At 41.6% G+C, this 23,234-nt stretch overlaps 3 protein-coding genes across 6 annotated transcripts in view; all 3 read right to left on the bottom strand.

Moving 5' to 3' along the window:
- sult2st3 (sulfotransferase family 2, cytosolic sulfotransferase 3) overlaps nucleotides 1–2,773 on the bottom strand; it is a 12,706-nt gene extending 9,933 nt beyond the window's left edge. Inside the window, exons 1-5 of one of the 3 annotated variants that reach the window (XM_020597187.1) lie at nucleotides 2,298–2,773; nucleotides 1,705–1,913; nucleotides 1,468–1,594; nucleotides 1,220–1,314; nucleotides 632–763 (exon numbers count right to left, since the gene is read on the bottom strand). In XM_020597187.1, the coding sequence (XP_020452843.1) occupies nucleotides 632–763; nucleotides 1,220–1,314; nucleotides 1,468–1,594; nucleotides 1,705–1,913; nucleotides 2,298–2,439 (705 nt within the window). In that variant the 5' untranslated portion in view covers nucleotides 2,440–2,773. The other 2 variants (XM_020597186.1, XM_020597188.1) reach the window with 2 other exon arrangements.
- Nucleotides 2,774–4,118: 1,345 nt separating this feature from the next.
- On the bottom strand, nucleotides 4,119–8,867 carry tmem147 (transmembrane protein 147). 2 transcript variants are annotated; one of them, XM_020597189.1, is made up of 8 exons: nucleotides 8,777–8,867; nucleotides 8,197–8,299; nucleotides 7,794–7,863; nucleotides 7,555–7,620; nucleotides 7,282–7,418; nucleotides 6,786–6,870; nucleotides 6,556–6,677; nucleotides 4,119–5,470 (listed from the first exon to the last, which is right to left on the bottom strand). In XM_020597189.1, the coding sequence occupies exons 2-8, from the start codon at nucleotides 8,271–8,273 to the stop codon at nucleotides 5,350–5,352; spliced, it is 678 nt and encodes a 225-aa protein (XP_020452845.1). In that variant the 5' UTR covers nucleotides 8,274–8,299; nucleotides 8,777–8,867; the 3' UTR covers nucleotides 4,119–5,349. The 2 variants fall into 2 exon arrangements, with proteins under 2 accessions (XP_020452845.1, XP_020452846.1); XM_020597190.1 differs by lacking the exon at nucleotides 8,777–8,867 and adding an exon at nucleotides 8,702–8,723.
- A 2,666-nt stretch (nucleotides 8,868–11,533) lies between these two features.
- On the bottom strand, nucleotides 11,534–21,656 carry gapdhs (glyceraldehyde-3-phosphate dehydrogenase, spermatogenic). Its single transcript, XM_020597211.1, has 11 exons — nucleotides 21,575–21,656; nucleotides 15,268–15,330; nucleotides 14,597–14,693; nucleotides 14,178–14,284; nucleotides 13,308–13,398; nucleotides 13,106–13,224; nucleotides 12,890–12,971; nucleotides 12,633–12,784; nucleotides 12,378–12,540; nucleotides 12,047–12,144; nucleotides 11,534–11,936 (listed from the first exon to the last, which is right to left on the bottom strand). The coding sequence occupies exons 2-11, from the start codon at nucleotides 15,294–15,296 to the stop codon at nucleotides 11,867–11,869; spliced, it is 1,008 nt and encodes a 335-aa protein (XP_020452867.1). The 5' UTR covers nucleotides 15,297–15,330; nucleotides 21,575–21,656; the 3' UTR covers nucleotides 11,534–11,866.
- Nucleotides 21,657–23,234: the final 1,578 nt, after the last annotated feature.

Below are 23,234 nucleotides of genomic sequence, written 5' to 3'. Positions count from 1 at the left end.
TTGATAAGGCGGATTGTAAAGGAAATATAAACAAGCACGAAGAAGATTGTAGGTAGCGCAAGAATCTGTGGGCTCACTAGCGCCCTCTGCCTTGAGGCTGGGGTACTGTTTGCCTCACCGAGTAACTTTTTTACTGGGTTTTATGGTTAATCTGCAGCCTAAACACGTTACAGAACTACATTTTATACATTATCCAGATTATGGCAAGGCAGAGCATATAATCAGAGTTTTTGAAAGCATTTTATTTGCAATATATAGAGGGACAGCGACACACTATTTGCATCGCATACAGTTTGTGAGGATTACACGATCCACCGAGAGGCACAGCAAAGTGCTGCCTCATCGCGCATCTCCTCCATGTATTTGAACGGGACATACGGAAATTCTGCTATTCTTTATTGAAAAAAAAATTCTTCAACATCGGATTCGAACGGCAAAAGGGCCTACAACACACACCAGCCGATAAATATTAACATTTATTATATTTTATGGTTAACTTTTTGTTTTTTTTTTCTTTTCAATAATGTGCTCTGCCTCCCCTGCCTCCCCTGACCGCACGTCACTGGACATATGGAGCCTGACCTTTCCTCAAGAATGGAGATTTGTCAAAGTCCATGTATAACTTATTGACCAGGCTGAAGTTGGACATTCCGTTTTCCTTCATGGTGTTGAAGGAGCAATGCTCTGCTATCTTCTGAATGGTTTCTTCACTCAAGTTACTGCCCAGGAAATCTGAAATACGCCTGAGAGCTGCAGGCAGGTCCTAGAAGACAAGTACATGGATGCACTTTTATTCATTTGAAGCAGCAGGTTTGCTTTTGTGTCAAGATATAAATTCTCAAAACTGATTTTCTATATGATTTCTATGATGAATCCTCACTGTGAGGCCATTTAAAGAGCCTAAACTACAGGTCTGACTCAGTTCAAGTGCGCTGGCCATTTGTTCAGTAAAAATACCAAACGTTTACTAGTTACAAATTCTCATGTGAAGATGTTTTGCTCTGTACATCTTTGAGTTTTGGGATTGTTACTGTGACAAACACATTTTTGGGGGCTCAGTTGTTACTTACAATTATCAAATAAAAATAAAAATAAAACAACAAATGGAACAATCCTGTTTATTGGAAATGTAGCAGATATATATATACAAAACACACCAGGATTAGTATTAATATTCATATGCAATTTACAGCCATTCAGCCTGAGTGTTGTGTTTTACCTGAACCATTTCTTCATATGTGATGTACATTATTCTGTCTCCCAGCTCTGTGTGTTTCCAACTCTTCACATGGTCTGTCCATTTTCCAAACAGCACTGCAGACAACACAGACATCGGACCATTGTAATGACTTGTTTTTCACATGACATCATCTGAAATCTTTTCACATACTGTAACAATACAACAAAATGCTGAGCTCCATTTCCCTGAATTTCACACGTCTCAAAGTAAACTCTCTATGATGTGACCTCTGCCTTCCAGGAATTTGCCCATGAACTCGTCAAAAGTTCCTGGATCCTCCAGGAACACAGCCATCTGGTGGAAGTAGTAAGAGGACACTACGATATCCTTCGGATTCCTCATGACATAGATCACCTGTGGCAGAGACTCAAGTTGTAATAATGTGTGTGATGTGTAGGAGATACTAAATATGAGATAAAGACAGATACACATGGGCATATCACAAAAAGCCTCCACCTGTTTACCTTGGCTTTGGAGGTGTGGAAAGAGGGGGGCATGAGGTTGTAAGGAAAATGTGTGACCAGTGCTCGTGGAGATGTCATCTGATCCACAACTACTGCTAATCGTTTCTCCTCCAGCCAGGGGACCCTGTCCCAGTTAGGAGTGGTTTGGATAGGAGTCAGATCGCCCCCATTCAGCACCAGAGGAAGGATCTCCTGCATCCAGACTGTACCTGCAATTTACAAGTCATTTCTCAAATATCATAAACCTTACATTTCATTTAAAAGCAATATCTCAAACAATACAATTCCACAAACTCATGAACACATTCAGTAAGTGGCTTCTGAAGGCGTATTCAAGTCTGACGACTTGTCCTGACGAACACCGAGTGTACATAGTTTAATGGTACAGTATGATTCTGAACAGGATACAATGATGTATGGAAAGTAGGCTAAATGGTGTAAGATAACGAAATCTTCTTCTTTCCCCTAACAAGCACGAAAGACTCACGGCTTTAGTTCAGCAAATCACGGTGCGCAGACACCAGGGGAGAAAAGATCGTCCATGTATAGTCAGTTTGCCAACTCAACAGCTCGAGTCTTGGCTAAACACTGACCTGACTTTGGGTAGGTCACAGAAACGACGTCCTCGTCCTTAAATGCGAGTTCCTGCGCAAATTGCAAGCTCTCTAGGCTGTGAGTCTCCTTAGGAAGCATAAGTCCACGGTAAAGCATATACATATCTTCAGAAGCCGTCATATTGCGAGGACCACGTCGACTACAGATGTAGAGTCGAGGTCTGCAGCGCCTCCTCTATCCTTAGGACAGGCTGGAAACACGGTAATACATCACCCTAGATCACGGAAACGGGTGGCTGTCCGGCTGCAACCAGCGCATCTGTAGGCCTGCTTCTGGTGCTTTTCCTCCCAGATAACCTAACTAAAGCAGCTTGCTTCAATACTGCATACCGATCGAAGATCATAGGCCTGTCTTAAAGCTGTGCTGCATCTCTGCAATTAGTAGGTAACAGCATCCAATCCTGCAGAAGTACCGGTACTTTAAGTATATTGTGATGCCAATACTGTTGTACTTTCACTTCAGTCGCATTTTGAATGCAGGACTTTTACTTATAACAAAGTATTTTTACATTGTAGTATTTCTACTTTTGCTGTACTTAAGTAAATAATCTGAGTATTTCTTGCACCACTGCAATTCTGTAACTGACTGGACAATAACCATTGAAATTGATAGGCTATAGGACTTGGGAAAGAGAAACTGGTCAAAGTTTACTGTATAGAGAAAGAATACCACCTGATCTGGGGTAAGTCACAACAAACACATCAGTGTCTTTCACAGAGAAATGTTGGGCATACTCCAAGCTCTCCATGCTGTGAACCTCAGAGGGCAGGAGAAGGCCTAGTAGAGAATGTACTCGGGGGAGGTCATGGTGAGACTACCTGTCTGGGTCTAAAGGGAGACTGGCAGCTGGTAGTGTGGTACACCTCTCTCTCTGAGGTAGTTGGGGAGTGTCTCCCCAGAGATGCACCCTGTCACTGAGCTCCTCTATCTCACTCTGTTTGCAGGATTGAACCACTTTTTTTCCATATGCATATTTTTAAGGCAACTTTACTTAAAGGTTTAAAGGATTTGTGGTGGAAATGACTAATTATATGAATACATGTAACAAACTGTTGTGCCGTTTGTAAAGTGTACCTCCCCCTCCCAGCACCTACATTTGGGTCAGGATGCCAAACTGAATTAATTAGAGGAACTTTATTTGAATGATGTGCGTCACTGCTCAAGCATTTAATAAACTGTCTTCAGTACTGTGAAGTCACGAGTCTGAATCCTCTGTTCCAAGTCTGGTAATAAAAACTGACATGACAACACAAAGCCCACCATTTCTTACACAAGCCTACAGTAATGGTTTGCTTTGGGTCATAGTAAGACTCAGTTGGAGAGAAGACAATATCATTGTCAGTTTTTTGGGATCTGCACCCTCACAAATGCCCTCTGTATGATCCTGGCCAGTACATGTTACCAGTGCTGCACTGAAAATTTTACTTAAGTAAAAGTACAAAAGTATTGGCATCGAAATATACTTAAGTACCAAAAGTAAAACATACAAATGCATTATGTACTTCGTTTTATTGCTGTATATTTTGTAGATTAAACTAATTTTAACTACCTCATATGCTGTTTTGAATCCATTTGTAATTTACAGTACTTTACTGCTGGGAATCTTGTGATTTTTTCCACCCATGACCAACATTCTTATGATTATACTGTTTTATTATTCTGATTCTGAAAAGTAACTAGTAACTACATTTATCAAATAAATGTAGTGTAGTAAACATACAGTATTTGCCTCTGAAATGTAGTGAAGCTGAAATATGAAATAGGAGAAAATGGAAATACTCAAGTATAAATACAAGAAAACTGTACTTAAGTACAGTACTTTAGTAAATGTACTCAGTTACTTTCCACCTGTGACCCTGGGTATCCAAGATGTGACTGAAGAGCTGCATCTACACCTTCACACAGAAGGTTGCAGTGATTCCATGATAATGCATTGGTGGTCCCAAGTCCAGCGAGCCCGGCCCATTCTGACCACACTATTAATCTTGCAAAGAGTAAATTAACCTACATGGACCAGTGTCAGTACCACCCTGATGTTATGCTCACACACCTCTAATTCTCACCGGAATCCACAAGGTCAAGCTAACGCCAGTGCATCACTGCCTCGTCCCTATCAAGCAGCTATAATGTATAAACAGAGAAAGTAGTGTGCATGTGTGTTAGGTAACAGCAAAGCCCTTTGTGGCATTTCAATAAGGAGAGCTGTGTTCGTCTCCAGAAGTCCCAGATAAGAATTCCAAGCAGCAACTACCAGAAAAGGGGGTGACAGGAGAAAACACAAGGTGGAACAACAGAGGAAGTGTGCTGTGTAAAGCGGTGGCAGAATAAATCTGCAGAGCAGGCATCTATGATAAATCTAATTTATTTTAGCTGCCTGAATAGTCTTTTACTAGTTCCTTTTGTGTGTTCTCCTGTTTATTCAGGTTTACTCTGAAAGCAAAGTACCAAGATCACTTCCTGTCTGCGGCCCTCATTCAGGGTTTTCACTTATTTCTTTACTACAGTTTCTTCAGTAATTATAAAAATCTTGCTACAGTCATGTTTCAACTACTTGCAACATTTACATGGATATAAATAAATTGAGAAGTTTGTGGCCACACAGTGAGCATCACTCTCATCCACTTATTAATCCATTCACTACTAAATCTAAGCATTTACACTGGCTCATTGGACAATACACAGAAAAGAAATGTTATTTATGATACAGAATTCACCTTTTCACAAAACCAACACAGCTTAGGTTAGTTAATGGCATCTCAGAAGCTTCCTAATGTCACCACTCATGCTGCAGTTTAACTGCCCTGAGTGTTTCCCATCAATGGTCCCAACAGACTGATCAAAACAACTGGAGGTGGAACTGGTTAGTTTACCAGTAGATCAGTCAGATTTTAACTACCCAATATCAACGAGCAACTTTCAGCAGTCTTTGGTGTAGTATGGTGTCGGGGCTTCACTTCTGATTCAGACAAACCTGGTTCAACCTGGACTTAAAAGACTGATGAAGATTTCTTTCAGGGTGTTGAGGTTTACTTAGTTGCTGTGGACCAGAGTGACAAAGAGAAACAGAGAGCAGAGAGAAATGGCGCCAGTCAGCACGGCTTTGATCAGCAACACGGTCCAACTGCCCAGCAGGAAGACATGGACAAACAACCTGATGACACAGACAGAAACATAATGCAAGTTACAATGCTTAAGAAACAAAATGCATGGGCATTTCTCAAGCCATCCATCAGTTTTCTTTCAAAAGCTTTCACAATTGCTAGAAATGGAAACATTTCTATTTTTACCGTCATGCATCTGTGAACCTAAAGCTTCTAAATTCACCCAGAAAAATTTACCACACCAGTGTGCAAGCATGTATGTAATGGTGGCAAGTTGTTTAGAACATATGGCTAACTCCACCCACCAACACTGGCAGCACAGTGAACACTTCCACAAAACAGAAATTTAACAAGATAATCTACTAGTCCTCTCACTGGTCTCTTATTCTCTATACAAACCATCACCCTTCAGAGGCTCTCTTTGACTGGTGGGCAAATTTGTGCTATTAATACATTTCAGCCAAAGCACGCACACACACACCGTAGAAAAAGCTGCTTGCTAAAGTGATTTTAATTATTTCAAGTTATTGTTCAGTGCATTTCTCTTATTTGCACTTGTATCTTCTTAATTTTTGCAGAGCCCAGGTGGTTGCTTGTAAAATACAGTATGTGCATGTCAAGAGTTCATTGTTGCTGCTAACTACTGCCATCATGTGGTTCACAAAGTTATTTGTGGATATGAGATGGGTAGTCAAACCCTTGTTCAAGTGAATTTTCCCTTAGACAATATAGTGACATTTTGGGAAATACACTCATTTCCATTCTTGTCAAAAGTTAGATACGAAGACTGATACCACTCCATGTCAGTCCATTAGGTGTGGAGCTAAAGCCAGGCTGTGGTCAGTCTAAATTAGCAAAGGGCTGGAAATGGGGAAACAGTTAACCTGGCTCTGTGTGCACTAAGGTAACACAATATGCCTAGTAGCATATCTAAAAATCACTACTTAACCACTGTGTCTGGTTTATTTCTGCTCCTGAAATGAAATGTGACAAAAACGACTCCCAACAGTCAGGATAACTGAGTTCACTCTAAATTTCTACATAGTTTTTAACAGCAACAACATCATATCCCTGAAGAAACACTTAACATCATCTCTTTGGGAACTGTATATGGTACACAGCATGTGAGACTTACTCCATTAAGAAGGCCTTATAGACACACAGAGCCAGCAGAACAGTGACAGGCAGCCTGAAGCTCTTAGGAAGGTCATAACGTGTAAACATCCACACCACTGCGGCCATGGCAATATAGTGGACCTATTAACAAAAATAATTACAGGTGTCATTTACTATTTACACACTTAGGACAGAATAGTAGAAAGACAAAGTGGAGAAGGGAGAGAGCAGAAGAGAACAGCTCCTCACCAAACTGATGTTAGAGTCAAAGCTCATCTGAATGTATTTCCAGTCAAACTCAATCCCTCTGGCTCCCACCCACAGAGGAAGACACCTGAAGAATCAATGTCAGTGTTTAGATGTTGTCAGAGACCGAACAGCAAGGCAAAGGACAGAGCATTTAAGTATATATTAACAATTTAAAAAAAAGGCTTTTTATTTACCTCAAAACAAGGAAAAAATATAAACATCAATATCGAACCGGGCCACAAAAGAGGTCAACAAAAGATAAGGAAACTCAAAATACAGCAAACTGAACAGCACAATACCTCAAACAATAAACTGTCCTAACAAATGACACAAATACTAATAACACGATAACCAATTTCACTGCTGGTGGTGACTTAGGCCCTCACATGGTAAAGGCCAGGGCTGAAGCCTTCACAGAGGTGTACCATAATTTGACAAAATAAATAAAATAAAAGAAAGCCAACAGTTCTTCTGCAGCAACACTGTTGTTGCTTACCTAGACATGACAAGTTCTGCTGTTGCCCAGCCCATGGCAGCCACCATGATCTTGTACTCTCCTTTACCAGCATTACGAGACATCACAAGATGGAGGCCCAACAGGTCTGCCAGGTCCACTGTAGCCTTCATAAATTCCTGAGAGACACACACATATTACAGATTATACATGTGATATTTTAAATGGTTTTTCTGCAAGTAAAGTGATGAGACAAACATGACAAAATTATTATTCTTCCTTTGTGATATTACAGTGATGCAGCTTAATACTCACACCGACAAAGTCATAAACTCCAGCTCCTCCTTCCCAGGTTGGGAAAAATGTAGCTAGGAACAGCATCTGAAACACAAAATGAAACCCTACTTACACACTCCAAAAAAAGGAAGCTAAAGATACTAATGGCTACTTCCTGTTTTATCTGAACTGTCCCATGTTCAGTTTTATTTATCTTTTTCCATTCATTTTAAATGAGGAAGATTACAGATTATTTAATCACTAAAAGGCTCACTCACTTTACAGAGCTGGACAAACAGATATGTGGCTCCAGCCTGGACACATCTCCAGAAGGCATTGTACTCTGATCTAAAGATTTAACACATAACAGAGCTCAGTGGTAGGACAACAAGAAAGCACACAATGTAATGGCATGCCATGATAACTCTACATTAGGTGGTTAAGCAAAAGTCCTGCCAAATTCAAGAGCATACTACAAAGTTCTACCAGGATTATGTAGAGCCCAAACCTCAGACATTACTAAATAGATTATAAGTCTCTGAGCATATGCTGCTACAGTATAGGAATATTCAAAAACCATTGAACAGTGATGTAAAAATTTGCAGTTACAGTAGTTTTACAGATTTTTGCTCCAGTCATACAGCATGTAGTTATGCATCAATCATGCTAACACACACTTACAAGCCACTGCACTTGTATGTTATGAAATAAGGGAAATATGCCAGGGCAAAGCAGTTTCCAAAGTGAAAAAGTGTCATGATGTCTGGTCGCACAATCCAGGCCCCTGGGGAGAGAGAGATAAAGATGGCTGATGCAACATTTTTAGAACATTTTTTATTACGGACCGATTTTGATACACACAAAAACAGTGTCACAAACAGTTAAAAAGCCTCTGGCAATTTCACAGAGGCCAAGCTGATACGTGCAAATGTCTTGTTTTGTGGCAAGAACTCAAAAGATGTTCAGTTTACAATGATTTGGTACAGATAAAAGCAACAAACCGTTATTTCACAGATTAATCATTAGCTAGCTAATTAGTTACATCTTTCCACCACCAGTGTGGACGCCAGACACACCGCTAAGTTACATCTATCACTAGCAAGCTAACAACTCGAGGATAATTTCCCTCTGTGGAAGCTCGACAAAGAGCCTTGTTAAATTAACATGTAAACAAAGATGGCAGCACCTGTAAAACAAGGGCCTCACGATTGTCAATGTCAACACTTTGTAAGTATAAAGAGCTAAAAAAGAAGCAGGCTACCTTGCCAAGGTCTCGTTGAATAACAAACGGAAGTATGTTTGGTTCCACCTTAAAATGCCTCCGAAAATGTCGCTCCTAGGAAGTGAATAAACTGTTCCGCATGTTATGTTCGTACCATTGACTGCATTCTTCATTGTATTATTTACAGTCAGGTGATTAATTGATATGTGTCAGTAAGCTACATTAATAGTACCCTGACACATATAAATGAGTAGCCCACCTAATAGTAGCCTACATTAAAAAAAATTGTTAATAGCAGATTCGGCATAGATTCCAATATATTCTAAAACCAGGGCCCATGTTGCATCCTGCAGTCGAACTCAGTGACAACACGGAACAAGAAAATACTTTCAAAGTACGTATTCAAAATTTTACTGAAGTAAAAGCATTATTATTAAGTATTAACATCAAAATATATGTAAAATATAGGCCTACTTGAACTACCAAAAGCTGAAATCATTCATTATGCAAAACGGTACATTTCACATAGGAAAGTTATAATATTAAATCATAATTATGGATGCATTATTGTGTACACCGCATTAATGTTGCAGCTTGTAAAGATGAACTTAATTTTAACTACCCTATATGTTTATAATTTAAACTATAGGCTACATACTGCTACGTATGGCCACAATCCTATAATTACTGTGGCAATCTTCTTTCTCACACTATATAAAAATCAGCCAAGAAATAAATGTTTCTGACTATGTAACTTTCTATTTTCAGAACTGATAATTACAATAAAAGTGTATCAATAGAAGGAACATAAGGCTCTCCCTTATAGTAAAGAATGCTGAGTCTGTTAACCTACAGAAAAAACAAGTATTAGTTATGGAGCTCTAATGACTTAAACATTAATCTCTACCAGTTGCTCATGTAAATATTGTGTATCTGTAGCAGATGAGGTTTATTCTTTCTGTGCAGTCCCCGATGATCCAGTTGTTGGCATCGTATTTGGATAGGGTGTCACAGTGTTCCTGTTGGGACGGACAGTGTAGCAGCATCAGTGACCTGTAGCACCGTCCAGAGAGCAGCAGTTCAAAAGTTTGTGTCCAGGGTGAGAGGGGTCTGCAGAAATCTTCTCTGTCCTCTAAATGAGGTGTACAGGTCCTCCATGGAGGGCAGGCTCACACCAATGACCTTATCTGCAATCTCGACTGTCCGCTGGAGTCTGTTCCTGTCCTGTTTGGTTGCTGAGCCAAACCAGACAGTGATGGAGGAGCAGAGAACAGACTCGATGATTCCTGTATGAACTGTATCAGCAGCTCCCGGGGCAGGTCGAACTTCCTGAGCTTCCCTTTAAGTAATATTTTTAATTCTCCATGCATTCCCCTGTAAAACCAGTTCATGGTTACACCCACCGTTATAGTATAAAGAAATGCATAATGTGTTTTTATAGTTGCAGTATGCTCAAGAAAACAGTAGGCGGGAACAGGGAAAAAGAAAAAAGGTTTACTCCTCAGTTCCTGTTGAGAGGAATCTGGCCAAGGCAGGCAACAGAGGGGAAACTTTTGTCTGTTATTTAGTCTGCAGTTCCATGTCTTGTAACAGCACTACTAAATAAATACCCAGCAGGTGGCACTACACGTTCCTTACTGAAGCTGCTCCATCCAAAAATGACCCCTCTCAGTGGAAATCTATTACACAACATTGGATTTAACTAGAACATGATTATTTCTAATGCTTTAAATGTATAAAATCTGTGATCAGTCATGGTTGAACTGATTTTAAGTTTTTATATATTGTTGGATAATTTAACCTGCAACAGTTCAAACAGGCTTTCCATTCAATTTGAATAAAATCTTCTACACAGCTAGTATCTTAAGCTGTCAAATTAATGTTGGGGTATGTAAAATATACAGCCTCTCTGAATGATCATCAACAGAAGTAGCATGAAATCAAAATACTCTGTACCACACAGTCATACTTGAAGTACAGTCCGAGTAAAAGCAGTTACCTTCCATCACCGTCATGTCAAGATGTGGAACTGGACACATGGCATCATACAAGCTTGTTTAATAAAGGATTGGTAGAGGTGTGTAGATTGAGCAGGGGAAGAAAAAAAAAAAATTGACAATACTTACCTTTCTTCAATTTCAGTGGACATACAGTACCTATATAAAATATTCACCCCCTGGGATGTTTTATCCTTTTGATTTTTATAAATTCATCATGGTCAGTACAATTTGGTTTTTGAGAAAGAAAAAAACAAAAAAAAAAAACACCTCTAAAGGTCAGTGAAATCAGGTTTCTACAAAGTAATGTCAATTAAACAAAAATATGCAATGGGGAAATTGCATAACTATTCATCTCCTCCAAGTAGATGTATTTAGTAGATGCACCTTTGGCTGCAGTCACAGCACTGATTGTCTCAGTCAGGCTTACACATCTGGACACTGCAATTTTACTCCATTTTTCTTTGCAAAACTGCTCGGGCTCTGCCAGGTTGCACAGGGATTGGGTGTGAACAGCCCTTTAAGTCCAGCCACAAATTCTCCATCGGCCTGAGGTGTGGGCTTTGACTCGGCCACTCCACAACACTCACCTTGTTGTTAGACCATTTCTGTGTAGCTTTTGCTGTATGCTTCAGGTCACTGTCTTGCTGGAAAATAAATCTTCTCTCAGGCCATAGTTCTCATGCAGACTGAATAAGATTGCCCTTCGATATTTTATGATATACATGTTTACATTCAATTTTTATCATGTTTGCAGTCCACGCCCCCCCCCCCCCACACACACACAGGACAGCTGGAATTTTTTTTTCAGAGTTTTATTTGTCTCATTCTTACAGTAGCTCTGCCTCAGCTTCCTCTAAACACAACAGGGAGATGGATACAGTAGTTACCATGGGACTGAGCCACTATGACACATCTAAAGTGGCAGTGGAGAGGGTGCACACAGACAAATACTGTAACTGACTGATCTTGTCATTAAAGGAAAACAATGAACTCAGAACACTCACACTGCTGCCTACCTATACTATAGTAGAGCTAGGGGCTGTGATGCTATGATCAGAGCTTGTGTTTTAAAGAGAAGGGAGGGGTTGGGGTGGTCCCGTTCCTGACTTCCATTATAGCCAGGAAGTGTCTACTCCTTGGAGTGCATGTACATTAGCAGGTCAGTGACACGGTGGCTGTAGCCAAACTCATTGTCATACCTGTGGGAACAAAGAGAAATGATCAGTTTTGAACAGAAAACCCATTTCCTCTTTAGATTAGGACTACCGTCATGTTTCACATGCCGAACTGAACAAGAGACATAACCAACCAGGAAATGAGCTTGACGAATTTGTCACTGAGGGAGATGCCAGCACTAGCATCAAAGATGGAGGAGTGGGTGTCACCAATGAAATCAGAGGACACCACCTGCAAAATACAAACCACACTACAAGTAAGATACTGTGTACCCAGGCATGTTGAAGTTTAGTTTCCACTTTGTCACAAGAAATTATATTAATTTGGGATAAGAAAATTCATTTTTTAAAATTTACTGTAAGCTTACAGACAAGCACATACCCACTGAACCCTTTCACCCCACTAAGTTATGATTTTAGTTCCGGCATCATTAGTAACCATGTATGTGAAAAATCAGGCCTTACCTGGTCCTCAGTGTATCCCAGAATTCCTTTCAAGGGCCCATCTGCAGCCTTCTTCACTGCTTCCTTAATTTCAGCATAAGATGCTGGCTTGGACAGACGGCATGTCAGGTCAACCACTGACACGTCGGCCACTGGCACCCTGAATGCCATGCCTGTGAGCTTACTAAAGTGAGCAAAAAGGGAGAATGAATGTTGGTCTCAGCTGCATTGTCACAATTAGCGAAAGGTGAAGCTGATAAATATGTCTGCCCTTACCCATTGAGGTCAGGGATGACTTTGCCCACTGCCTTGGCAGCACCAGTGGAGGCTGGAATGATATTCTGAGGGGCACAACGGCCATCACGCCAGGCCTTGCTACTTGGCCCATCCACTGTCTTCTGGGTGGCTGTGTATGCATGGACTGTAGTCTGAAAAGGAGTGTCATGATGTTTTTCTTTGTGGCTGCAGGTCACTGACACACACACACACACACACTCTCTCTCTCTCTCTCTCTCTATATATATATGATTTACCATAAGAGCCTCCTCAATGCCAAAGTTATCATGGATGACTTTGGCCAGGGGGGCCAGGCAGTTGGTGGTGCAGGAGGCATTACTATCAACAGAAAGAGACATAATTAACTACAAGACAAGATTCTGTTCATAGCTGTAATGGAAATGCTCCACTGTAATTTTTATGAAAATTAACTGAACATTGTGAATGCATGCCCTAGAGTAAAGCTACGTTACCTGACAACTGTCATGGAGGAGGGGTCGTATTTGTCCTCATTAACTCCCATGACAAACATTGGAGCATTAGGTGAAGGGGCGGACACAACCACACGCTTAGCTCCACCCTGGATGTGAGCCTGAGGGGCAGAGGGTGGGCACAGGTTAGAAACTGGACTATCTAGTAGTTGGTGTAAATGTATATGTTTGTGTGTGTACATACATTGGCTTTCTCCACACTAAGGAAGACTCCAGTGGACTCAACAACATATTTGGCTCCAGCACTGCCCCAGGGGATCTCTGCTGGCTTCATACTAGGATTAAAGAAACATGCTTATTGCTACTGTTTGGTCAAGTTAAACTTGGGGAGCAAAGCAACACCAAAATATAATAAGAGTAGAAACAAATAAGATGGAGCCTCTTTAGTTACATCTAGGAAGGAACAATCAATTAGGGAAGAAAAAGTTCCTTCTTGCAAAATAAACTGATGGTATATTAAAACAGGAAGACCACTCACACAGTTGGTCTCACTGTACAAAGAGGAACTGTGAACCAAACGTCTCCTCTATAACCCTTGTTGTTGGTACTGCCCTTTGAAGAGATGAGGTACCATTTCACAAAGGACTAAAACAGTAGGCCAACAATTCACCCACAATATTACCAGAGATGTGTCAATCAACCAGTGCAGATCAGAAGTGGTTGGTTTTCAGCATGGTCAGCCTTAAATGGCAACTGGCCCATCACTAAGATTTCTGATCAGATTTAGAGGCACAACAGTCTAGATGAACAGTGGCACAGACCAAAAGTGTAGCATGTGCAGCACATAGCATCTTATGTGCAACTTGAGTGAGGCTTGCCCCCGTGTCTGTACCAGATTAGATTTTTCCAAAAAAGAAAAGTTACAAAAATATCCGTATGCTATCAATTACAGTTCTGGGGGGGGAGAGATGAATCTGCCCAGAAAACTGCAAATCGGTACAACTCTATTTGCACCTTAAAAGTGAAATATAAAATAAAGAATGCTATAACTAAAACTGGAATGCCACCAAGAGGTAACACTGCACATACTTGTGCCACAACAAACATCACTTACCACTGAAAGACAGAGATGGCTTGGCCATCGATGATGAGCTTGCCATTTTCACAACGGACCTCACCATTGTAACGACCATGGGTGGAGTCATACTTGACCATGTAGACCTAGAAGGTGGTAGAATAAAGATGGGATCATAAAAGCAAGGTCATGTAGTAGTACCACATCTGTCTAAAACTGGTTACAACCAAATGACAAATAAGCAGCAAAAAACAGTCACAGTTTAGGCATTTGGTTCAGTTAGAACAAATCTGTCATCTCCATCAACAGACACATCAACAGACACCTGTCATCTCCATCAACAGACACATCAAGCTTAAATCTTGCATTAGTACCCATTGTTCTAAGTGATTAAGGGTGATGCATTCAGACTAGACATTAATAAAGAAGTTTCTAGACAGGTATGAGGAAGTTCTCACCATGTACTCCAGCTCAATGAAGGGGTCGTTGATGGCCACAACTCTGACACCCTTCTGAAGGCAAGCCCTCAGGACCAGACGGCCAATGCGACCGAAGCTGTAGAGTGAGGGGAGAGCAGAAAAACAATTTGAAAACAGGATTTACTGTGATTGTTACTGCTGTTATGTGCTCATTAACACAAGCCAAACTCTTTTCATTGCTGGATCATGTTAACTTTTCAGTGGCCCAAAAACCTTTACTGTGAATCCACAATAGTAAGCAACCTGTTGGTTATGGAGCATCTTAACATACTGCAAGGAAGAAATATTAAAAGAACACATAGCCATAGTGAACTGGTTAGAGGAAGAGCTGCATGCAACAAGACAAGTTTAAACCTCTGACATGATCAGTCGACTACAGCTTTCACTGTGCCATGACTATTGATTCAGGACACTGTATAAGCAGACTCAAGCCTTTCAGCATACTGTATAAAGGGCAATGTTTATGAAAATTAAAATGCTTCAACCCAGAGCAAATGCATTTTTAACCCTTCTCCATAGTAATGCACTAACTAGCAGAAGTTAGTGTTTTCACTGACATCATGGCCTAATAATCCTAAAGTCAATGTGAACCACCCAAAATTAAAAAAAAGGAAAAAAAGGGGGGGGGGTCAAGTGTGTTTTTGACTCACCCGTTGATTCCAACACAGAGGTCTGACATGGTGGCTCCTGTTATTTAGGGGGTGTGGAGTTACCTGTGGGGGAAAACCAGAGGCCATTAGAAACAACCTCATTTGCCATGGTCCTCTAACCAGCAGCATAACATCATTTTGGACAATAGCGCATCTGTTCTCAACACCAGAACTCATTGCAGCTTCATGACATACGAGCACATACCCACTCTTTGCCGCCAACAGTCACACAAGTCAAAGTGAGCACTTTGACTGAAGCCAGTTTTCACTTTGGCAGCAGGAGGTGGCTTTAATCAGTTAAGTTGTTGGCAATATACAAAGACTGCGAGTGTTGCGTTGGTGTAATGTGACCAAGTCTGATATGCTTCTACAAAGCACAAAACAGTGCATCTGTGTTAAACTCGTCATCTGTTGCCCATTTTCAGTTGCCATTATACTTTATTTTCTGTCTTAATTTTATTCCAATTCCTTTATTCTTCACCCAGTTACATCTGTCCTCTCCTGCCCTGCATCTCCTCTCGCCTTTACACATGGGTTTCTCACATCCTTTGTATGGGCATTCCTCAATTCTCAGTTGACCCTTAAGCAGTTCCTGTTGACATGGCCCTTTACCAGAAATAAAATGGTGATTGGATGATGCAGATAAAGGCTTGGAGGAAAGGACACCTCATTAACAAATTTGTTTCCTAGAGTTTTAAGGTCTAAATAATAGAGGCCAATAGCCTCACAGTACACTCCATAAATAGCCATGTGACACATTAGCACTAAAGAGTGAACAAAAAAAACCCAAGGTGATACATTTGTGTACAAAAAGCTTTAGTTTCACAAGTTAGATACAGTCATAACAAGGTAAAGAAGACTGTGTGCAACACTGTTTATCATCAGTGACAGAAAGATACAGGCTGCAAAATAGCATGTTTTATGTGCATCTGCTGCAGGGGTAGGGAGGTGTTAAATCATGCAGGAACATGAACTGGACTTAGATTTCTAGATCGAAGATGTTTCACCTCTCATCCAAGAGGCTTCATCAGTTCAGAACTGATGAAGCCTCTTGGATGCCAGCTGATTTTTTTCTAAGGTTTTTTTTTTCCAATGGAATGAGGAGAACTAGAAAGCAGTAGGTATCAAGACAACACTTGCCTGTTGACTGAAAAGAGGAAGCCTGGCTTTGACTCAAGTATGTGGCCTCCCTTCACCCTCTGCGCATGCTCATCAACTCAACCAACCCCCTCACACCCATCCTCTCCTCCCCAACCTTTCTGCCAACTACAACATTCATGGCTTTGCCTTCTGTGTCATCTCACCATCTCCACCTCTTCATTTCAGTGACATGAATGCTCTTTTCAGGTAGGCAGAGAAACATGACACAAGAGCACCAAAGATTACCACATAGCTAAACACCTACACAGATAGATATGGTACCAGAAACATTGACCAGGTGCTGACCTGCTTGACAGGTATAGTGAGAAAGGACAGCATTGTCCTCGACACTGGTTGTCAAAAAGACAACCAGCTAATCTCTTTATCTGTTGTGCACATCCCAGCGAGGAACGTGCAACAGTCTGGCAATGTGCTGAAATGCACTGAGGGAGCACCTTAAATCGAATAAAAGTGGGGCCCAGACTAGGATAAATCTCTTCTACTGTACCACATGCTCTCATACATGAGCAGTAGTATATGTATCCAGGGTCATTGTAACCTTTCCACTCATTATTTAGCACAAGCACATGCCCTATTAACACTGTTTGTTGCCAACATCAGTCAGTTTATTCAGTCACAATTTCTAAACAGGGTTAATTATATATTGTTTGTGTGCACAAGCACGCAGCCATTCCTGTCCTTCCAGGGCAGAGCAGCCATTTTGTCTTCTGCAGCTAGCATCCATATTACAAGGTGTGCTAGAGTGAAACTACAGTATGGCTGTGCTGTTCTCATGTTTGTCTATCCCTTTCTTTATACTTGGTCCAACCATTACTTATTGTGCATTCACAACTCTCAGCAGGGACCTTCTCACTTGCCTCTCTTTTGAACACTCCTATGTGCCCATGCACTTTCACCATTTGTCAAATTCCTTGGTTTTCTCTCTATAACTTACAAGATAAGCTCTGTTTTTCTAAACCGAGCCATTGCCCTGGTTTTGCCAACAAAATGGTTGCTCTACTGCACGTGTCAAACTCAAGGCCCGTGGGCCACATCAGGCCCGCGAGATGTATATTTTAAACGGCTGCCTTACCGAACGATAGGCTACCTGCGATCATTCCCGCATCAATTACATCAAATCAAACATCTGTCGATGTATACAACCCTAATTTCAAGTCAAAGCTAGCCCCTAACAATGGCCAAGAGAAAAGTTGATTCTGAAAACAGAGCCTTTCAAAACCGGTGGGATTCTGAGTATACGTTTACTGACCTATACTGTAACCAGCCACCATAGCCAGAAGCGCTTCCTACTTTTCCAGTCCTGCCTCTTTAGTTGCAGACCAATCAGCACCGATATGCTCTTCGGCAAGGCTGTCATGACAGCACTCAGACATGTTCTGCTCAGAGGCAGTGGTGAGCTAAGCAGAGACATTAACTGCAGCTAGCATTTGCTTACATGCTTTAAAACGAAGGAAGAGGCAGACAGACATGTGAAGTGTAGCAAGACTTGTGCACCAATTTTCTGATTCTAGATTTACTACACTGTGCTCTATGACCTCCCCAACTGGAATGAAGCTTTCTAAAGCGCATACAGTTAACTTTTGGTCAAGACAAACAGTGAATGTTATTTTGGACGGTGGTCAGGTGTGCATCTACCACCACCACTTATGTGAACAAAATACAGGATTCAGATTTATGCATATAGCCACCTCCTCTCCTGATTGGATGACCAGAGCAGGTCTGTGACAACTTCTCAATTCCACCACCAGCCACCTCTTAATTTTCTGAATTCAAACTGTCAATCACCTGACAAGTGTGGTGCTGCCACAACCTACCCTTCCTCTGAGCTGTGACTCGTCCCTCCCCCTGCTTATTTGGTACACAGAATGGCCATTATAGTTTAAGACTAAAACTAGAAAATGCCCTATAGTCATGTCAGAAAAGGCCAGGTTTAAACTAAAGCCTATACCGTTTACGCCTCCTATGGCTAGTGGGTTCATTGGAAAGGAGCTCCCAGACCCGGCCCTCTTGTCCTGCCCACAGCACCCCCGGCCTTCTTCCTTTGTGTCACACTTATTTCAGCGTCTCCTGGTTACACAAACCTTCCTCTAGCCATTTAGCCAGCTGTCACACCCTCTTCCTCTTCAGTGTTTTTCCACTGCAGTGAGCCCATTAGCTGAAGGCCAGACAGACCATCCAAATTAGGTAACATTTTCCCCTTCTTGCCCATCTTTGTGAATAAAATAAAACAAATGTTAGTCACATACACAATAGTGGCATGTACTCTATGAACTTTTGGGGTCCTCCTCTTTCCTCCACCCCTTGGCAGTATGCCTGCTGCCTCCCTTTTTATAGTCTCATTACTGCGACATTGTCACTTTGCTGCCATAAACTATTCAATTAACTGTCCTACACCATCACATTGCCCATCAGATACACAATGTACAAGATTTGTGTCCCAAGCAGGCATAAGCCTCCTGATAGGGATAGAAAGATGGCAGCCCATGGAATTTATAAACAGTGAAGTGGTGATAGCTTTACAGTATGTATACCTCTGAACCAGGATAATGAAATTAATAAGGTTTACTATTGTAGGTTTATCAAAGACTTGCTAATGCACACGGACTCCAACCATCATGAATTATTAAAAAGGTGCAGTTTGACAAACTGCAGAGGAGGATAGACATGTGACCACTCTGCAGAGGTAGCATAATGCTGCACCACACAGACCTACAAGCTTGTGTCAGCAGGTAGATGTCGGCATACATTTAAAATGCCCACAATATTTAAAAAGAGCAAGATAACACTGCAGTTTTATAAGTAAGGGCCTTCTATGTCCCAGTTGTGCACATCCTTCCCCAATATAGATTTTGAAGGGTTTATTTCTGGTGACTGTTAGACACAGACTGCCGAGTCATTATGGAGTTCCCTTTCTCTTACACACACACCCTGGACAACATGGTTGGTTGATCAGTCACCCGCAGAGAAAGCTCGAGAAGGACAGTCATACTAACCTCAGGCCACTAACAACCACACCACCTTCAGGTGGAAAACTTGTGTCAGTGTAAAGGGGAAAAAAAAAAAAACTGACAGACAAGTGACTCAAACCTGAATTATTCACATGACTAATCTCACTTTAAAAAGGCAGTGATTAGCAACCAACTGCAGGATGCAGTGAACATCCATATATAAATTAAAAGGGAAAGATCAATCTGGTGGCATTGACACTAATCTGACAGAAGAAACAAATATCCTTTATAGTTCTTACAGTGAGTACCTGAGAATCCATTCCACATCTATTACCCACGTCATAGAGACCCCATGGTCTTGTATGCAGATGGTCCACATCTCCTTACCAACATGGCAGTCCTTGTTAACATGCCCCATCTGTTATAAAGCTAATATCACTGACATGTACTGATGGAGCTAGAACACATTTTAATTCTGAAATGTTCTAACCACTGTCAATTTTGATAAATTCACAGCAACTAGATGCTGGATAAGAAAATCCTAAAATCAAGTTATACATGTGCTGTGGAGGTTCAAATCAAACTAAAAACAATGCAGAACTGCCATCTGCTGATGGATGGTACAACTGCCAATTTTCTTCCAAGAGCTATGATGACAGCTGCCTGGCAAATTAAGGCCCATTATTAATATCCTTCAGTTATTCAGTACCTGAGATATGGAGGAATGACTCTACATCCAAGTGCAGTATGTGTAACCCATCTCAAGTTAAAAATAAGTTTGAGAATAGAGATTACAACCCTGACAGCATCGCTACAGCAGCTCTGGGCCCTATGACCTTCCTTGGCTGGAGTGATGACCTTCACATGTGAGGGAAGGCCATACATGGCTGCATCTGCATCTACCCCTCCTACATGAAGTGAATGAAAGTCAATGCTGCACATACCGATTGCCGCAATTAATGATGGTTAAGTAATGTTCTTTTATTACTGTTCTTAAGGAGGACAGCACAAATAAAAGGTGATGAGTCACTCCGTTTAGACAATAAGATACTGGATGACTGCTTTGACTTTTGCTTTGCTCATCTGTCGAGTATGAAGTCAAACTGCGGCAGAATCATGCGACAACTGTCCTCTAAAAGCGTCGCAGGAGGTTCATCGGCATGTACATGACAAACTCAAGGTTATTCATCCGTCTCGTGTAGTTCCTAGCATCACTGTGACCTCTGCTTTTCGTCATTTCATCTCTGAAACCAAATGGCGCAGACTTCATCACGAAGACCTGGTGAGGCACGTAGCTTCACCACCGCTCACGTACACTCATTCATCCCACAACGTTACACCGGCTCAGAGCACTAATGCAGTAAACTAAACTTCATTACAATTCCTATTTACGTTGAGTATTGACGTGTATTTTATTGCGATTAAGGCAGCAAAAGTTTTTTTTTCTTTTAAATTCGGTTATATAACATGGAGACATCCACTTCCGCAAAGATGCAGCTTCAGGAGCTACCAATGTCACGCCACCCGCTCAGGAAGAAGATCGAGTTTCAATGACTTTTTCCCCATTACGAATGGGCTGTTATTCGCATATGCAGGTTGTCTTTGCGACAAGAGCACAGTTCCTTGTAATTTTATTGATTTGGGGACTCCAGTGGAATTTAATGCAAGCTAAATGATACAACAAAACGACTCGAGCAGAAGGCATTACACAATTGCAAGGCCATGGCCGCATCCTCGCCTTTCTCTTCCTGAATCATTCAGGTCTGCAGTCTGCCCAACAATCCGCTTTAATCTTGTAGCGATTTAAGATAACGTTATATGGGCATTATGATAATTCACCCTCTCGTTTTCTGCTTGTCTTTTACATCTACGTGAGGATGCTGGAGTAAAATAAGACACTTATTAAAAAAGTTAATCACTATACATGTTAGAGTGGCTACTGGCCATGCCAGTCTCGAGAATATGCGACAAACTGAACGTTAAAAATGAACAACTATAACTCAAATCTGCACTAGTAAACCAAGTTCATGTAGCCTACGGCAGACCAACATTTTTGCTCCAACGAGTAACATTTGACATTGATTACAGGCCGACACGTGTGAAAGAAACACTCTGACATCCTCATTTTAATCTATTTAGGCAAAACTGTGTAGCATGGCCGTCTACATACTGAATGGTAGAGCAGGGTGGAGCCTTACCTCTCAATAGATGCTTCGTGAGTCTGTGTGCGCAATCCACTGTGCCGCCTTCCGCTTTTATACGAGACACGTGCCTCGGGGAGCCTGGTCGCCTAGGTGACGTGACGTCAGGACATCCTGTGCTGCTAGGAACCATTCTGAACGAGGGACTGCTCACGGCCTCTTAACGGCTGCCATAGTAACTAGTGGGATAAAACACTGGTCTGGATAGTGTGCTATTCACACACCGTACTCATTTAATAAACTTGGGGTCTGTGTCGATGATGAAAGATAATATTTCCCAGAGAGAAGGACAGACACAGACAGGGATAGGGACACTGGCAGGATGCCAACATGGAAGTGGGTAGGAATGATGAGGCATTTCGCCTCATTCCTACCACTGACACGTGGATGTGATGAAATGCTGCAAACGTAGCTTGATAATGTAACAGAGAGAGGAAACCAACAGCTGCAGAATGAACTAGCTAACATACATGAAGCTATGCTTTCATGTATGCTACCACTGTATATATATATTCTTTGCTGTTCTGTCCTTTTTTCCTTGATGTCACAACACGTGTCACAAGGAGGACAAGCCTACGTGAGGGAGGATGCGTAGGCTTACAGAAAATGGGAAATCCCTGCAGTGCAGTGCAAGTAGGAAGAGGGTTTCGGGTTGACCAACATGATGTGCACAACCACTGCATTTCGTCATTTTTGAAGCAACGACGGATGGTGTAATTCAGCAAGGTGGTCCGAAATCGGGCAAGTTTAGTTCGAGATAGTTTACTGAAATCACTTCTATCCCACAACGGATTAGATTAAAGCGTCCTTACATGAATTCACCTATGCAACAAAGTATCACTCTGTTGTTTTGTTCTTTTATTTTGTTTTTCATGTTCTGTTTAACCTATTTGTTTATGTCAATAAAAATCAAATCAAAGTATGTCCTAAAATCTTACGGGAAATCGTTTTTGCAAGCGTTTTTATATTTTTGCAACATCATAAGGCCCACTCATGACATGAAGTTAACCCATGGCTCCATCTTCTGGACAACCACTATTCTGCACAACAGCATTTATACAATCTTCCATAGTGTTACATGTCATATCAAGTTAAACCAGCATAGTTTGGACATTGAACCATATGCAAAATAGAATAGGTTTGTTTTATAATTTCATTTTCTACAGGTCCTCTGGTTATAATCAGAGTGCGGTGCATATGCTTGTGGTGCTCATTGCACTGGAAACAACACAAACAATTCTGGATAATGTTCACACTCCTTGAACCGCCACCTTATTACCTTATTGTGGTGGAGGGGTTTGAGCATCCAAGTGATCCTAGGAGCTATGTTGTCGGGGGCTGTATGCCCCTGGTAGGGTCTCCCAAGGCAAACAGGTCCTGGGTGACGGGTCAGACTAAAAGCGGTTCAAAAGCCTTTTATGAGTAGAATCCAACCAAGGACCGTGACGTCGCCCGGCATGGCGCAGCCGGGGCCCCACCCTGGAGCCGGGCTCGAATGCGAGCGCCTGGTGGCCGGCCCAAACATATTGTGAGGGTCTGTTGGGAACGTTTAGCAGAATCCCCTGTTAGAGAGATCTTCAACTCCCGCCTCCGGCAGAGCTTTGACCAGATTCTGGGGGAGGTTGGAGATATTGAGTCCGAGTGGACCATATTCTCC

The sequence above is a fragment of the Monopterus albus genome, unplaced genomic scaffold, assembly GCF_001952655.1.
Source record: "Monopterus albus unplaced genomic scaffold, M_albus_1.0 scaffold33.1, whole genome shotgun sequence".
Lineage (NCBI taxonomy): Eukaryota > Metazoa > Chordata > Actinopteri > Synbranchiformes > Synbranchidae > Monopterus > Monopterus albus.
The sequence above is the reverse complement of the archived record's forward strand: the minus strand, read 5'-3'. Positions and strand labels throughout refer to the sequence as shown.

Excerpts from the sequence above, each read along its gene's own strand:
- tmem147 (XM_020597189.1), bottom strand. The coding sequence starts at position 8,273 with ATGACACTTTTTCACTTTGGAAACTGCTTTGCCCTGGCATATTTCCCT. Across the intron at positions 7,864-8,196 it reads ACATACAAGTGCAGTGGCTT|ATCAGAGTACAATGCCTTCT; the intron begins GTAAGTGTGTGT and ends TTAAATCTTTAG. Across the intron at positions 6,871-7,281 it reads GCAGAACTTGTCATGTCTAG|GTGTCTTCCTCTGTGGGTGG; the intron begins GTAAGCAACAAC and ends TTGATTCTTCAG.
- gapdhs (XM_020597211.1), bottom strand. The coding sequence starts at position 15,296 with ATGTCAGACCTCTGTGTTGGAATCAACGG. Across the intron at positions 14,285-14,596 it reads TCATTGAGCTGGAGTACATG|GTCTACATGGTCAAGTATGA; the intron begins GTGAGAACTTCC and ends ACCACCTTCTAG. Across the intron at positions 12,972-13,105 it reads TCCTCCATGACAGTTGTCAG|TAATGCCTCCTGCACCACCA; the intron begins GTAACGTAGCTT and ends TTCTGTTGATAG.